Source organism: Calidris pugnax, unplaced genomic scaffold (genome assembly GCF_001431845.1).
Source record: "Calidris pugnax isolate Ruff unplaced genomic scaffold, ASM143184v1 scaffold82, whole genome shotgun sequence".
Taxonomy (NCBI): Eukaryota; Metazoa; Chordata; class Aves; order Charadriiformes; family Scolopacidae; genus Calidris; species Calidris pugnax.
The window spans coordinates 3871908-3888200 of NW_015090833.1; the positions used below are offsets into that span (position 1 = coordinate 3871908).

The following is a 16293-nucleotide window of genomic DNA, read 5'->3' on the forward strand; positions in this document are numbered from 1 at the left end:
GCCCCGTGGGGCGGGCGGCGGGCCATGGCGCTGCTGCCCGCCCTGCTGCTGCTGCTCCTGCCCCTGGCGGCGCTGGCGGCGGCTCTGGCCACCGTCCTCCTCGGCCTCCCCAGCTACGACATCCCGCCCGGGGTGAACCAGCCCGCCAAGCTGCGCCTGGTCCTGGCCGTCCTCCTCGGCACGGCCGCCCTGGTGAGTCGCTGCGGGGGAAGGGGTGTTTCCAGCCGCGATGCGGGGGTTTGCGCGGGTCCGGTCCCCAACGCGGGGCCGGGGGGGGGGACCCGCCGACCCCCCGAAACCCTGGGGAGTCCCGGCCTAGGGAATGCGCTGGGAAGGGGAAAAAGAGCACCCAAAATCCGGGATGCTGGATGTCCCCCGCGCCCTCAAGGGATGCTTGCGGTGCACATCCCGCGGAGAGCTGCGGCGCAGCGCCCGCAGTCGGGACGCGGCTGCTGCCTGCGGTAAAACCCATCTCCACCTCCCGAAGCGGCGCGCCGGGGCTCGGTAGCACAGATCGCCAAACGGCGGGGCTGATTTAGGTCTCGAACTCAGAGCCGAGCGGGTGCTTTGCCCGGTAACTGCCCGCGGCTTCAGGCGAAGTCACCTTGCACAAGGAAAACTACAGCCCTTCAGCCGCTCCTGCCGCGGCTGACATTTATGGTACAAAATCCGGTTAGGGCTGCTTTACTTAATCCTTGGACTCCTTTTACAGCATTGCATAAACGGCATTAGAGCTCAACTAAAATCTGCCTCTGCCACTTGCTATATCTTTAAATTTTCGTGAATCTTCACTTTTCTCCGTCACCCCTTTAAGCCACGCCATCGCCTTTGCTATCACACACATCTCGTTTTCCTCCACGCTGTTTCTTGCACCATTCACATCCTCTTTAAATCTCCTGACACAGCGACCCGGCTCTCCCGAATCCCCCCAGCAGGTGACAAGAAGGGAATGGATAAAGACAGATTCCCATTGGGCATTTAACACGGGGGCCTTGTTTAGTAACTGAAATGTAGCAGCTTAATTGTTTGATTCTCTTAGTTAATTTGGTTCCCAACTTCTTGTTTGTTCACTTCTTACACCAGGTTTATATTCTGGCTTGCAAGATCGTTGCAAAAGCATTGGGAAAGGAAGCATCTTGATTTTGCTCACTCCATCTCTTGTGCAAATAAAAAGCAGTAATTAACTTGCACAACACAACCCAGCACTTAAGATTTGCAGATTCACTGAGTTTTATGGTCTAATTCATGAATGAAGCAATGAAGAACTATTAAAGCTTTTATTGCTGTTCCTATATACGACATTTCATTGCTGTTATCAATGTAAATAAAACAAGAATGAGCACAAAGGTGTGCAGGACAACACTGACAATTAAAACATACACTCCAAGACAGCCAGTTTGGATGGCCTATATAAAATTTCTGATGTGATACTAGAATGACACTAGATTTGAATAATGGAAGTAAATATTTTACAGTGTAGGATTAGGATATAAGAGCTTGGGAAAATTGTTTTTCCTGAATCAGAGAGCTTTTTTTTTATCAGACCACGGGGTCAAACTGCTGTAGGTGAAGCCTAGATTTTTTCAGTCTGATTCTTTAGATTCCAGTGATTACTGGTATGATAAAAGGTGGCACTTCCCCTTTCTGGTAAAAGTAATCTAGGCAAACTTAAAACAGATACTGTTTTCTGACTCTCTCCTGGGATCTCTCACTTTCTTAGAGCTGGGCATTCCTAGCAAAAAAAACAGCTGGGAGTTGCTTTTCCTCACTTTCCCCCACTTTTTCCCAGGTTTATTAAGGCAAACCCCAAGGACCAAACAACCGATTAGGATGGACTTTCCTATAGGTACCTAAGTACCAATAAGGTGTTTATAGGTACCTAAGTACCCAGGAAGGCATTTGGATAGTGTTTGGGAGATGCTTCCACAGCCATTATCTTCCTCTGTGAACCGCCCTCACGGTAGTTATTCTAACTTCTTGCGCTGTTATTATTATATCTTTTTATAGCATGTCCATATTTTACAACATTACCACTTTGTTTTGGTTTGTTTCTTTAAAATTTCTTCTTTTAAAGAAGCCTTGATTTCTTTTACCTTTAACAGGGAAGGATTTTGGAGAAGACCGGACTTTGCAGTCAGATAACTTTTGGCCGATACGTGCGACAGGGACGGAAACTCGGGGTGGATCCAAAGCTTTTCATCCAGGATCGGCAGTTCAACAAAGTACCTGTGAGGGTTTATCAGCCTAAAGCCACCTCTGACGGGCGAAGGAGAGGTATCATCTTCTTTCACGGAGGAGGCTGGGTATTTGGAAGTCTCGGTAAGACATTTGCCAGAGGAATTATAGTAATGTAGAAAGAACATTCTCATCTTTTTATAAAATTGAAATAAGAGGAGGTTTCAGCATGTGATTTGGGAGGAAGTCTGAAGACAAATCCATGCCTTTCTGGAGTGAACATTCCCAAGCTGTCTCAAAGATTGGGGCAAGGGCAAAGCACTAATGAAAACATTTCTTTTCCAGATACCTATGAAAAAGTCTGCCGCTACTTATCCCGAGAAAGCGAGTCGGTGGTCGTCTCTGTTCAGTAAGTGAACCCTTCCCAGCTCTATTGTTTGGAGATTACAGTTGCTGTGGTGCTGCAGCAGAGCTGCACTGGTGCTGGAGATGTTGGTTTTTTTGCAGAGAAATTTCTACAGAATTCAGTGAAGTCCACAAAGACACAAATAGTGATAACAGATTTCACAGCTCTTAACTATTGATGCTCTGATATACTCAGAAAAGACCCAAATGGAAATATTTGGCACACTAAGAAAATCTATAAAAGCCAGTCAAAAAATTAGATAAAAAAGTCTTTCTTGTGCTGAACATACGAACATGTAATGAGATGCTCCACACAATTGTGATTTATAGAAAAAGAGAGAATAATCCCACTGTATTACTCCCATTTTACACAAAGGAAGCAGAGACACAAAATTATTGAATTGCCTTGTCACAAATAGACCGGGAGTTTTCAGCATGATCAAGAGATGTACAAAGTCTTGGTCAGACTCTTAATCAGAAGAAAATCCTACTTTACTGAGTCCTTGCGATTGAATTCACAATCACTACCTGAGGAAGAGAAGCTCAGGAAGTAATGAATATCCTGACCTGGAGGAAAACCACTCCAAAATGATAGGGCTGGAGGACAGCACAGGATACAATTTCCTGATTAATACTAACGACATTCCCTTCTCTTACACTTGTCTCTTTCTGTGTTCCAGGTATCGTTTAGCTCCTGAACACAAATACCCTGCTGCGTATGAAGACTGTCTTAACGCCACCATACACTTTATGAACAATATAGAGCACTATGGTGTGGATTCTGCCAATGTCATTGTCTGCGGGGACAGTGCTGGGGGCAATCTAGCAGCTGCTGTTAGCCAGACCCTTGCAGGTAGATCAGACCTCCCCAAATTACGAGCTCAGATCTTGATCTACCCAGGCCTTCAGGCCCTGGACTTCAATTTACCATCCTATCAGCAAAACCGAGGAGTCCCTCTCTTATTCCGAGAACGTGCCGCTTTCTTTGCTTTGCAGTACCTAAATGGGGATGCATTGCACATGCAAGAGGTCTTGGAGGGCTCTCATATCCCTCCAGATATGAGGCTGAAGTACAGGAAGTGGGTGAGCCCAGATAACATCCCCGAAAAATTTAAGGTCAGAGGTGTGAAGCCACTTAGGCCCACTGATTTTATAGCTGAAGTTTATGAGACAGTGAAAAGGTTCTGTGAGCCCAACCTCTGCCCGCTGTTGGCTGAAGATGCTGTTGTTCACCAGCTGCCAGAGTCTTTCATCCTGACGTGTGAGTACGACGTGCTGAGGGACGATGGCTTGCTTTACAAGAAGAGATTGGAGGACAACGGTGTTCCAGTGACCTGGTACCACCTCGAGGACGGATTCCATGGAGTCATAAGCTTATATGATTATTGTGGCTTCTCATTTCCAGCTGGGAAAAGGGGATTGGACAGCGTCGTTAACTTCCTAAAAAGCTTATAGTAAACACCTTAGATTGCACAAGTCTGTTCATGCCTCAATTTAGGAAAATATCTTTTTAGGATATTTAATATCAGGTGATGGGTAGTTAATCAAGGGCAGCCATTAACAATGATAAATAAGGCTCATCAGAGCCTCATTCCAGCTGTTAGTTGGAACATGGAATATGCAAACCTTGTACAAGCTTGTACCACGCTGCAAGCCTTTATCTTTAGCCATGTCAATAAAGAACAACATTATTTTGAATGAACACCCTGGTTTGTCCCACTTCTTAAAAATAAAATGCATCTGTCTATGAAGAGAGACTGTGTGTCATGCAGGAATGTGTGGTGTGTCAGTACAGAGGAGTGTGTCACTATCACAGTGTTTTGGGACATACTCTGTGCTCTGATTCTGAAGCCTGTTAGAGTAAAAACCCAGCTGACTCCAGTGGGTTTAGAAGCCCCTGTTTTGCTCAGTGATAGATACCGTGTGCAGCCTGGAATGTGGTTACTGGAACGACAGTCACCATGGGGACAGCAAACACAAATGGTTCTAGGGGCAAGCCCCGTACATCCAGACATCCCCCATTTCTGGGCACAGGGGCAGGCAGGAGCACAGCCCCTTTCTGCCCGACTTGTAGCAATGGGCTACTGAGTGACCTCCCACTCGCCCAACTCAAGGACAGTGCCAACAGCCGGGGCGGGTAGCGCCGGCAGACAAAGAAAGATGTTTGCATGGCAAAGAGATGGAGACGACTGGTGGAAAGTTAAACCCAAATACTCTTCTAAAGTTCTCGTTGGAAACTGGCTGGAAGAGAGGGAACGGCTGAGGCAGGAAAGAAGCCTGGGAGCAGGAACAGAGTGGTTCAGCACCAATGCTCTGGAGGTTGTGTACTCCTCGTGAGCTAGAGCCGAGGCTCATCTCAGAAGAGTAATAGAAGGGAGAAGGATAACCATCGTGCCTGTCCTACCTTAATTCACTTTTTAATGATCTGCCATTCTCCTCTGTAAGCCAGGCCAGAAGCAATGCCTGAGCATGGGTTATAGTCTGTGGTTCACACCAGACATAACAGCGGCCAATTAAAAATGCTATAGCACTTCATGGAAATCACTTCAGGCTGCTGTACAACTTACAGGCAGCTGTACCACAATATATACAACTTAATAATATATACCAACGTTAGACAAGAGAAGTTTCATTAACCCTTCCATAAATTAGTCCTTATTATTACTTGTATCAGAGGATCTTTAATAATTTGGATATTGGTTTCATTTGCTTGTATGACCAAGAGCATCTTTGCTAGCAGAGCTGCTCCGTGGATTGCATGCCCTGCTTCAGCTCAGCAAAACTTTATCATTAAACATTTAACTTTGTCAAAAAATGCCAGTTAGGTTCAATATTGGAGCTGTTAGGGCAAATCCTCCTGACTCTGCTAAAATTACTTCCTTTGGAATTTTTTTTTTCTGGAGCAAAATGCTTGACTATATTGCAGAGACTGTCCTGCTGCGGCAGGAGTAGGAGCAAAGGGACAAAAAATTTAAAAAAAGGATTAACTCATCCTTTTCAGATGTTAGTTCACATGGCAGGTGAAAGTGTTTAACACCAAACCATGAATAATTTTTCAAGGGCTGCAACGTATCTTATATTTACACCAAGGAAGCGACCCAGGATTTTACAAGGCTGATTACACCAGCTGACTTTACCATCTGAGAAAATGTACATAGCACAGACTTCTTTCCAAATAAGTGCTTTTTAAATGCGTAGATGAAGAAAGCAGCCCCGGAACAGAGATTCTGTAATTACCAGATTGTCTTAGCTACACTGTGTGTTGTGTGTCTCTCTAGTTTATAAAAGGCACCGGGAAGCTGGGCAGCAGCATATACAAAACAGACTTCATTTGGTTTCCGGATCAGAAACCAGACCAAGTGCTAAGGGGGATCATGGTAGAAAAACACCAGGTAAGTAAAAGAAAGGACTGTGTGTGCCAGCATAACAAACAGTGATGATCTTTGACTAATACTAAAATCATATTTTATGTCCTTAAACAACTATATGTGTAAAACAGCTATAAAGCTCCATGGCCAGTTTATAGGATCTGGAGCTCCCTGGCACATCTGATGGCTGAAGGATGCCTTTCAGAGGTAGACAAACGGCACGTACTTCTTGGTACCCTCTGGTTGCTTCCCAGTCTCTGTCTCAGAAGGTGACCAGGGCACATGAAAAAAATCAGCATGTAACTACCAGCAAGGACCAGGTCTTGTGTCTTCAGGACATCCCTGGGCTACAGTATGGCTTGCTGGTAAAAGAGGATTATTTTCACCAGCACGTCTCCGATTCATAGGAACGATAAACAAGTCCCTGATCTTTCACAACGATACTTCTGCCACAGGTGTCACTTGCTAGAATGTCCCTTCCTCCGAGGTGCAGCTCCACCCCCAAATATTCGTATCATTCTCTCCTGACAGAGGGTTGGAAGGCAGTCTGCGTAATGCCAGTGTCCAATGAAACACTTAAGCGGCACAAGACAATCAGCTTTTCATTTGTGGGCTTCTTAAATGTATCTGCAAATCCATGATGCATATGTTGAAATCAGACTAATCAGATCTCATGGGATACAAATTTAGTTGCTTAATTTTACTGGAAATTTACTTGAAATGCAAAGGCCCTTATTTTCAGGGATTAAACAAAAAGTAAAAGCAATGAAAGTACAGACAAAATTTTGTGATATCTCTGGTAGCCCAGTCTGATTCAAAAGCACACTAAGGCATCTGAGTGCTCTGTACGAAGCCAACCAGCTCGGTCTCATGTACGTCTCATTTCAGGGCCTGCCCATGCAGCATTTCTTCACCCATCACGAGGAGCCAAGAAGCCGGAATTTAGTGTCAGAGTATGACGATAAATACAACAGACACGGTTACAACCCTGAGCTGCCTCCCATCCGCACCTGGAGTGGACGCAAGTTTTCCTGGATTCCTCAGAAATCAGATTTCCCCATTCTTGGTAGGTTTTGGCATTATTAATTCAAACAGATGGATCAGGGTGCAGAGGTCAATATATGGACTTAGAGCCAGGAACCTCCTTCTGTTTTAATTCTGAAAATAGATTTTGCGGTGACATTTGCCTAGTTTCTTATCTAGTCAGTAGCTAATTTTTCTGATTGATAAAGTGGAGATGCTACCCATACAACAACACTTAATCACCACAGGGAGCAGAGAAGGGTAGGGTCGATGAACAGATTTCTCTCCTCCATGCAATAACGCAAGACACCAGGTGAAAACAAGGAGTGCTGTGGGGTACAGCCAGCAGGGGAATTCCCAGAGTATTGTTATGTTTCTGAATTTAAGTGACATGTACAGCTCTGCTAACCTTTTTAATATCTGACAGAAAGACTATGAGGAATCAGGACTCCTTACATTTATACTGTTAAGTGTTGTTCTATTGATACGGAATAGTGATCTTCCCTTCCAGCCAGAGGGCAGACACACATGCCCCAGGAACAAAAAGATCTGTTTTGTCCTTAATCTGCTGTCAAAATAATACAAATATTTCCTATGACAACTGTGGAGTAAAAACAGCAGGACCAATTCTATCATTTCTAACGTTTAATCATTTCCTGTCTCAGAACCACCCACCAACTACGGCCTTTATGAGTACCTGAGGAAAAAATGGCACGAGGAAGAAGCTGGCGTGATGAACAGTGTCTACACCGTTTCCTATGGACTCCCACTGATCTCTTCTTGGGAGAAGTGTCAACTGCAAGAACCAGCTAAAATTCATTACCTCCCTCCCAGCCAGGGATACCTCCAAACTGTTCACAGAATCCTGGGCTACGAAGGGGGTCAGAAATACTTGGAAGCCATCGGCTACTGCTGAGAGACAGAAAAGCAAGGGAGGCCTCTGTGTAAACTGCTTAGGGGGATCTTAAGTATTACTTAATATAGCTTGTCACTCGCGTACGTGAGGGTGATCTGTTCCGTGCAGAAGGAATGAGAATTAGGTTATCCAGGCAGAGGACTCTCTACTTGTTAGAACAAGCTGCTGGGTTAACATCCTGACCTGCAGATGGCTGGGAATATTTCAGAAGCTGAAATTTCAGAATACTCATTAAATCACTGAAAACAAAAGTTTCATCTGTTGGTTTCTATTCAATGAACAGTTGCAGTAAGAAAAAAAAAGTAAGAATAAAAAGCAAAGTAAAAATAAAAAAAGTAAGAATGAAAACCCAAACCAGCACAGTGGGATAAGGATATATTAAGGATATTAGGGAGATATTAAGGATATAAATGTCTTAATTCTTTTGTCCTTGGTTGTTTCTTCAATTGTACACAGTTTGCTATACATTTCTTTGTCGAAAGAGGAGAGAAAAACCCTTGTGTTATTCCATACTATGTCTGAAACACCCAAGAAGAAAGTAAACATACGAAATGGCTGCCTATCTAAGGACAAGGTGAAGCAAGGTCTCTCCCAATGCAGTAAGGGAGCAGACCTTGATTGCCCTTGGCTTTACACACTGAGTGGCACTTAAGGGTAGATAAGCTGCAAGGGGAAGATTAGCTGACCTGAGGTTGCCAAATACTAAACCTGGCAGGAATGGCTGTACGTGGCCTTGATACGGCAGAACTGGCCACCCTGACGCTCTACTCAGTTGGGAAAGTACCTGAAGGACCTATGTAAAAAGTGCTGACTGAAGTCCAAATTTGTATTGCACTGATGTGCAGCTTCTGCACTGAAATCACATTTGGTCCGAGGAGATATTTGCAAAGTTCAGCTGTTATTGGTCTGAGGCTCAGCAATAAACCTGCAGCAAGTTAAAGGCTTAGATTAAATATATCTGGAATTAATTCAATGCATATTTATCTCTTCATCAATTTTGCTCAAGACTAGCAAGAATATAATTGTTTTTAGAAACAAGATAAAGCATATACCTTAGTCTTGGCATGGACAAGCCTTCAGCCATGGTTCTGCACAGAGCTTTACCTCTGCGACATTTTAGTCACAGTGATTTAGGTTTGCTGGTTCAAGGTTGGATTTTCAGCTGAAGGACACTGACGTGTGTGCAGGGCAACAGTGGCATCTATTGGCAAGGGATTCCTCACTCATCTGAGAGATCCAAACCCTCTGCGGGAGACAGGCCCTCAGCGGGCTGTGTGAAGCTGAAAGCTGCACTGTTAATGGAACCTTTTAGAGATGCAAGTGCCCTGATGATTAGATAAGCTTTATATAGGCTGTTCTTTTTTTTTTTTTTTTTTGGCTTTAAAGCCCCAGGGAGATCAAAGGCAATTAGAAAAAATTGAAAGCAAAATAGGTGAAAGTACACACTGAAACAGAGCCAGCTATTAGCACGGTGTTATAAAAAATACATTATCCTGAAAAAATGTCTTTAAAGTAATCCATAAAGAAGAGATGCCTTACAATGGAATGAAAAATGGCAGATACAGAAATTCTTGTTTCCACAAGGAAGTCCCTCCAAATTAATTTTATTGCTAATACGACTATAAAAAATGTATTTTTCTTTTTGTTACCCATGTGCTAATATTTTTTAATGATAATACCAACCAGGTATGCATCTTAAAAGCACAAGAAAGCCCACATAATATTTAGAATAGAGCGTAGAAAAGTATACAAAGGTAATCTTCACACAACTCTATCACTTTGCTTAAAAATCTGGTTATCAATCATTCATAATTATTAAATATTCATAGTAAATGAAACATTTATGCTTATTATCTACTGGGAATTACTGAGATGCACAAGTACCACCTATGAAATTTGTATGAAAGCATTAATTCCAAATCTGTAAGCTGCCTGGGCAGAGCTCCCTGAGCACAGGTCTAATTTGCTCAACTATCAACGCCATTTACAAGTAAAATATACAACTCTGAGACCCAAAGGAACCCCAGAAAGCATGTTTGCTCACTGGGTGAAATGCATTTTGATAGAGACATTTCTTAAATAGAAAAATCCACAATTCTACAAGATGTGTCAGTTGTGATTAATAATACCCAACAGCAAAAGATCTGCTCTGCACTAATTGATTAACTGTTTTCACATCAGCAATACTAAAGATGCCTCACTGATACCCAGCCAGCTTTTTGGTGACTCAAGTCTCAAGCTGAACCCATGACAGAGAGTGTCCAGGCTTCTCCAGCTCTTGATCTGAGCTCAGTTGGAATCAAACACACAAAAATTGAATTAATGTATCTTTATCCCAAACACACTGCTCAAATATTCTACAAGATAAAATTACAGACACAATAGCACTGATCATCAAGCTTTTCCCACCCCTTCTCTTCCTACAAAATGTAGTCGACCAGCATCATTCCAGACAGAACCCTCCAGAACCCTAAGGTCAAGCTGAAGGCAGAGCTGCAAACACATGGCTACACCCAAAATACCTCATTTATATATTCTTGCTCTCTGCTTTGATTAGGTCATAATCCCAGGTTCTGATTTTGAGCATCTCTTATTGCCAATAGGTAAAGGTAAGCATATACACAATTTTTTCCAAGTACTATACTCATTTGGCAGAAGTGTGTTGAAGTAGGAATGGCAGATAAAAATGCAGGACACCTTACACCTACAGACACTAATTCTTGCTGAGACAAACAATGCTGTTTGATCAGTTACAATATTGCTGTGGTAGAGACTCCTTTAACAATAAATACCCTTGTTGTGTCTAACACAAATACATTTCCCAACTCCCTCAAATCATCAGAAATTACAAGGACTTTTATCCAAGATAAGAATCATTAAAACAGAGCTAATTTTGCCTGTGCTTCAAGAACAGGTGAAAACAGAAGCAACTAAGATGTTCACAGCTGCCACGGAGAAGGCAGCAGAAAATCTGAAATTTCATCATAAAAAAATATGCAGTAACTCAGAAATCCATTTATGAGTACACAGAACATGCAGCTAACTAATGAAAAGGTACAACAGAAGTGCTGGGTTACACCATGAGGATGTACGCTGTTCAGGAAGAGGAGATATTAATGATGAAAATAGCGTAACCTTCTAAAGAAAAGAGATCAACTTGAAATATAGACCTGGTGGTAAAAGCTCTTGAACTTGGAGACCTCTGAAATATGGATCCAGTTTGGAGCTTAAGTACGTGTCTAACAGACAAGTAAATAGGTAATGTTTAAATGTTTATTCTGTTACACTCTGATGTAAGGCATAATTCACTAATGTACAACAGGCACTTTGGGACTCCTGGGAATCATTATAATATGCAAAGGACTACGCTTTGCTGATGGGTCAGATTCATCCAAACTTTTTTTGAGAATCTTTTTTTTTTTAGTCTCAGGGCCTTGTGGTCACTTGTGACTGGAAAGCAAGAGTGCACTGCTCTCTTCAATTTTTCATTGAGCAAATAGATGTTTTGATACAACTCTCTGTTATGAAAACATTCTAGACAGCCTTGATTGCATGAAATCAGCCTCATATTTGAACCTCAATGACATTAAAGAGACAACATGGTGGTTAGAATTGATGCACGTCTCTCAACGCAAGCAAATTTTGTGCCTCGAAGGAGCCCGATGTCAGCCTCGATGAGCTGCATAAACAAGAAGACAGATTCTTTGGACTGAGACTCTCAGTCGGGGCTGGGACCACGACACGAACACTGATTCTGGCTGGCAAGTTCTGCAACAACTGGGGACTGTGGGAGCGACTGGGAAGTGGGGGTGGTCACAGAGACTAAACGGCAGGGCTTCGGGGAGGAGAGAAACAGGCTTTTGACAAGAAGTTGTTCGCGTGGCCAGGAGGCCTCTTCCAGAAACTTATAAATATTCCTCGGAAGGTACTTCAAAAGAGCTATCCGAGTCAGTGAACTGGTGACACAGCTCCACCGGCCTCAATCTGAGCCTACTTCATGGGTGCAAAATGTCTGCCAAGTCCTGTCCTCCACCTCTGCACGCTCCGGTGCACTGATCTCTTTGAGCAGTGCCTCCAAGCACGGGCAGCGACTGGGGCCGGGATTCGGGCTCTCCCCGCTCCCCTAAGAACATCAAAAAGCTTTCTTTGATGGCGGTTACACGAGGCGCACGTAGGTGGCAGAGCTTGCTGTATATTTAAACATGAATTTCTCATATTGGTGATGAAAACATCAAATCACCATTAGTAACTCGCCTTTTCCTTTTTTAAATGTTTGTAGTGTTTGTTGAACTGAGCAGAACTGATCAGGTCTTAAAAGGCACCGTCTTAAAACCACACCATTGATACTCTTTTTTTCCCCCTGCAAGTCTAAGCAGTCTAGACAGATTTCATTTGCAATACACCCATGATGGTGATCTTACTGCCATATGGGGATGTAGCACTTCGGGAAAAAAATTAATTTACCAGTTTTTAAAAAGAGTTCAGTCTTGGCCCTTCTTTTCTAGACAGCGTGGCTCTCCTCATAGAAATGCACAGCAGCAGGAACTACAGCCTCCATCAGATTTTCATCAAATAAAGCAAATACCTGAAACAAAGTGCTGTATCACACAGCTCTTGGCAGCGGCAGAGAGGACCACGGAGGGGCAATAGTCCCACGGATTTCATTAAGGCTACATTAACCATTAAGCAGGGTTAGGCCTTGCTTACTCACCCCAACCAAGAGTGCATGAAATTCCCAAAACACGGCACATTCTTTGCAGAAGCATCTCAATCTACACTCCACGTCACATTTCAAAGGGGCCACTTATCTTCAGGAGTAGCCACAAGAAACAAAAACACAGCAGCATGTCCTGAACCTGATCTGTGCTCTGAGCTGTCCCTAAGGAAGACATTCCCTTAGTTCTTATGGTTTAAAATCTACACAAGTTCAAAAGGGTATTTGTGGGAATGACTTCACAAAGGCATAAGTTTGGGATATTGAAGAATGGCGGTAGAATAAAATTGTATTTTTCTACATGTAACTGTGCGGCAGCTCCTAAGCTGTTGGTGTAGGGAAGAACTCGTCCTGGCAGTGTATAAAGGAAATAATTCCGTAGTTGCAGCGATGGGGGCATTCGCCCTGGGGATGGAAGGACCCAAGCTCTATTCAACAATGAGCCATGAGGAAATTGTTATATAAATAATATACCAGAGTTGGTTCGCGGCAATAATGTTTGCTAAGAAGGAAAAAATCTCTAGGCACAGTCATTTTATAGGGAGTTGCTCTTTATTGTCACATACTTTTATTCTTTCAATTGCAGCAACCCCCAAGGACACCCAGGCTCATTGTGCAGAACTCAGCTGTAAACAGACAACACAGAGACAGCCCCTGGCCCAGAGAGCTCCCAAAGCTCGGGCTGTTTAAATACTCTGTCAGGATTTGAAAAAATACACTGAACAAGCCAGACCACTTTTTAAAAAGAAGAACTCAGGATTGGCTGCATAAATATGTACTTACCTGCCCCAGTGCTGTAAATATGTAATTTAGGCTGCTGGCTCATGACATATTTTGTGTCTAATTTAAGGAACTGTATATTTGGACATGAGGGGTCTGGACGTCTGTCAGGTAAATATTACAAGCTGTAAATTTTCACAGCAGATTTAACACTAAATTTAGTTAGCACTATATATAAAGAGAACATTGACCTGATGGTAGCCCTTGTCCTTGACAGAGGTTGTCCTGAGAGGTAGCTAAGGTTCCTTGAGGAATGTGGCCGGGGTCTCCCTTAAGCTCCAAACACGGATGTTCTGAGAAGGCAACCCTGACATCCTTTACAGTAGCCCTTCAGCAGCTTCTGCTGGCCTGGGAGCTTACAGCTTGTCCTCCCTGGTTCAGCCCAAGGTGGGGAACACTCACACCGGACAAACAAGTGCTTATGGAGAAGAGGCTTAGACACAAGGCATTGCCTAAGCTGCTTGTATGCTCAGCCCAGCCGCTGAGAAAGGGAAAATCTTGGATTTTTAAAATGAAAAAATAAAGCAATTTTGAATTCCTACAGTGATCCAGAAGCTACGGTTTTGCACATGTTGGTTGCTGATAACTGCCCACAGAGCCAGCTTTCTAATTTAAACTCTTCACTTTGACATAGCTAGAGGAATGCTATAAAAATCCACTGGTCTGTACCAGCAAGCCAGCATTTTTTCTTTTGTTACCTCATATACTTAAGCTTTGAAAGGACCTTTAATTATGTCAATGCTCTCACTAGACAGCCCACTCTCCCGCAGTATTCCTGACATGTGGTGTTACCAGTAATTTTACTTTTAAATATATACTTAGCACAATCTAAGTATTTGTTTTTGTACAAGAGGTATGGACATACTTCACCGCGTACATCACCACATACTACACGGACGCTTTTAATTACTGTTACTTATAGATATTGAAAGCAAATCACTTAATCCAGCCTTGCAAATGTTTTAGGTTTAAATACAGCAATCCCACTGGTAAAATCTGGATGGGGTTGGAGCAGCCCGAGGCTCAAACAGAAAGGAGGGCTCTGTAGGCGTGTGGGGAGGCAGCAGGTGGCAGAATTTGCTGGGTTTTAGTGCTCCCTGGAGACAGCTCTGAGCTGCCTTGGGTCCTCCTCATCTCACAGCTGCTCCTGAGGAGCCCTCTTGGCCTCTGAGCTGTGACACCCCAACCATCCACAGACACCCAGACTCGCTGCATGGCCTGCAAAAGTCTGAGTGCTTTCACAAATGTTCCTTAAAACAGGGCCATCCCTTTATTCAGAGGATGCAGCTTTTCCAAACACTTTGAAATCCCCAGAGATGAAAGGTGCCATTGTTACTATCCATTATTTCTACTACAGTAGAAACGAGGACAAAGCAGGGTTGAAGGTAAACTGTGCTTGGTTTTATGTAGTCAAGGCAAAAAGCAGACCTTGGCACCGTCAGTTGTTACATGTACGTGCCTGACAGACAAGGTAGCAAGAGGTCTCCCCCTCCTTCATGAATAATAATCTTTTTCTGGAAACAGTCAGTGCACTCCCTACAGAGTACACAGAAGAGAGAAAGCCTTGATGCAAGGCAGCCCCAAATGACCCCCAGGGTTTGTACATGAACAATTTGCATTGTTACACAAATGCCTGTGATTTGCACACTGACCACTTTGGCCTTTCACACCCCACCACCTCATTTTTGAAGACATTGCTGGATGCGAGACACGTTACTCCCACAGTTTTCAGGAGGAAACAGGCCCTGTGTCAGTGATTAAATTACAAGGGGGGAGGTGATTTGCCTGCAGGTAGTCAGCAGGAGAGCTGGAGAGACTACACAGGCATTTTGATCCTTATTTCCATATTTTGAACACTTGACTAAACTTTCTCCTTACAAATTGTTACAAACTGTTCTGCTGGCTCATTCAGACAGCATTGTCAGCCCGTGTTCCCATGACCACCGTCAGGCAGGGCTGTGGGTCTCCACCTGCTTCCCTGATTAACGAATCTTCTCTCTGGCCGGTCATTTCACAGAAACAGCTTCTTATTTCCTACTTACAGGGACTATTTGCAGAGCCACCTCAGTCAGCGGCATTGAAATCTCATCAGCAGCAAACTGCTACAGGGAAAAATATGTTCCAATTAATATTAAATGAGAAATGCACTATTTTTTTTTTTCTTTTTCAGAGCTGCTAATGAGGAAAATCAAAATAGCATCTTCCAGTGAACTGGTGACAGATCTAAGGTGTTAAAAGTTTAAATCTGAGTGCAAAAAAAGCACTCCCAAGCCCCCAAATACCAACCCCGTTAATGGAAAAATGTCAAAAATGCCCGTGAGGTTTCCAATGGCCTTTTATAAAAGTGAACACTGGCACCAAAACCTTGAAATAATGGACCAGCTTGTTACCAAGCTGTAATAAATTTCATGGTTTTTTAAGGTGAATGTAGCTTTGGCTTATGGTGCTGGTTTGACAGCCTTAGAGATCACAGTCATCTGCTTCTGCCTCAAGCTAAGACAGCAGGCGCAGAGGCAGGCTGAATTTATTCAAAGTGCTCTAATTTTATTCAGATTTGTTAGAATAAAAAAACATACTTAGCTTCAGACAGTGAGAAATAGCAGCTTTTAAATCATGTCTTTTACAGTGATTTCTGCTGTGGAATCAAAATGGTAGAATTTGCCAAGTTCATAGTTAAAATAACATTTTTCTTTTCTTAAAACATACTGAGTCATAGCAAACTTCCATACGTTTTTAAGGCCTATTTTAAGGAGACTCACTATTGCTAATTATTGTCTTCCCTTTTGAATTCTGCAACAGTATTTATTTCCTTATTTTCACGTATCTGATGGAATTCCTATGCCAGGAGTACAACAGATTGCCTACAGAAAATAAATATCGACATGCAGAATTAGTGTAGTATCAGCCACTGT

At 43.2% G+C, this 16293-nt stretch overlaps 3 protein-coding genes across 3 annotated transcripts in view; 2 read left to right on the forward strand and 1 right to left on the reverse strand.

Annotated features, from left to right (window-relative positions):
• Positions 1-16293, reverse strand: part of DHRS3 (dehydrogenase/reductase (SDR family) member 3) — a 124951-nt gene that overhangs the window by 79190 nt on the left and 29468 nt on the right. The gene's annotated exons all lie outside the window — the stretch shown is intronic.
• Positions 19-4335, forward strand: LOC106887713 (arylacetamide deacetylase-like 4). Its single transcript, XM_014941405.1, has 4 exons — positions 19-192; positions 2103-2319; positions 2521-2584; positions 3261-4335. The coding sequence occupies exons 1-4, from the start codon at positions 25-27 to the stop codon at positions 4033-4035; spliced, it is 1224 nt and encodes a 407-aa protein (XP_014796891.1). The 5' UTR covers positions 19-24; the 3' UTR covers positions 4036-4335.
• On the forward strand, positions 4614-8138 carry LOC106887719 (chromosome unknown open reading frame, human C1orf158). Its single transcript, XM_014941417.1, is given in 5 exon segments — positions 4614-4899; positions 5859-5972; positions 6837-7014; positions 7637-7876; positions 7879-8138. Coding segments are annotated over 5 exon segments (732 nt in total). The 5' UTR covers positions 4614-4740; the 3' UTR covers positions 7920-8138.

Excerpts from the sequence above, each read along its gene's own strand:
- LOC106887713 (XM_014941405.1), top strand. The coding sequence starts at position 25 with ATGGCGCTGCTGCCCGCCCTGCTGCTGCTGCTCCTGCCCCTGGCGGCG. Across the intron at positions 193-2,102 it reads TCCTCGGCACGGCCGCCCTG|GGAAGGATTTTGGAGAAGAC; the intron begins GTGAGTCGCTGC and ends TACCTTTAACAG. Across the intron at positions 2,585-3,260 it reads TCGGTGGTCGTCTCTGTTCA|GTATCGTTTAGCTCCTGAAC; the intron begins GTAAGTGAACCC and ends TCTGTGTTCCAG.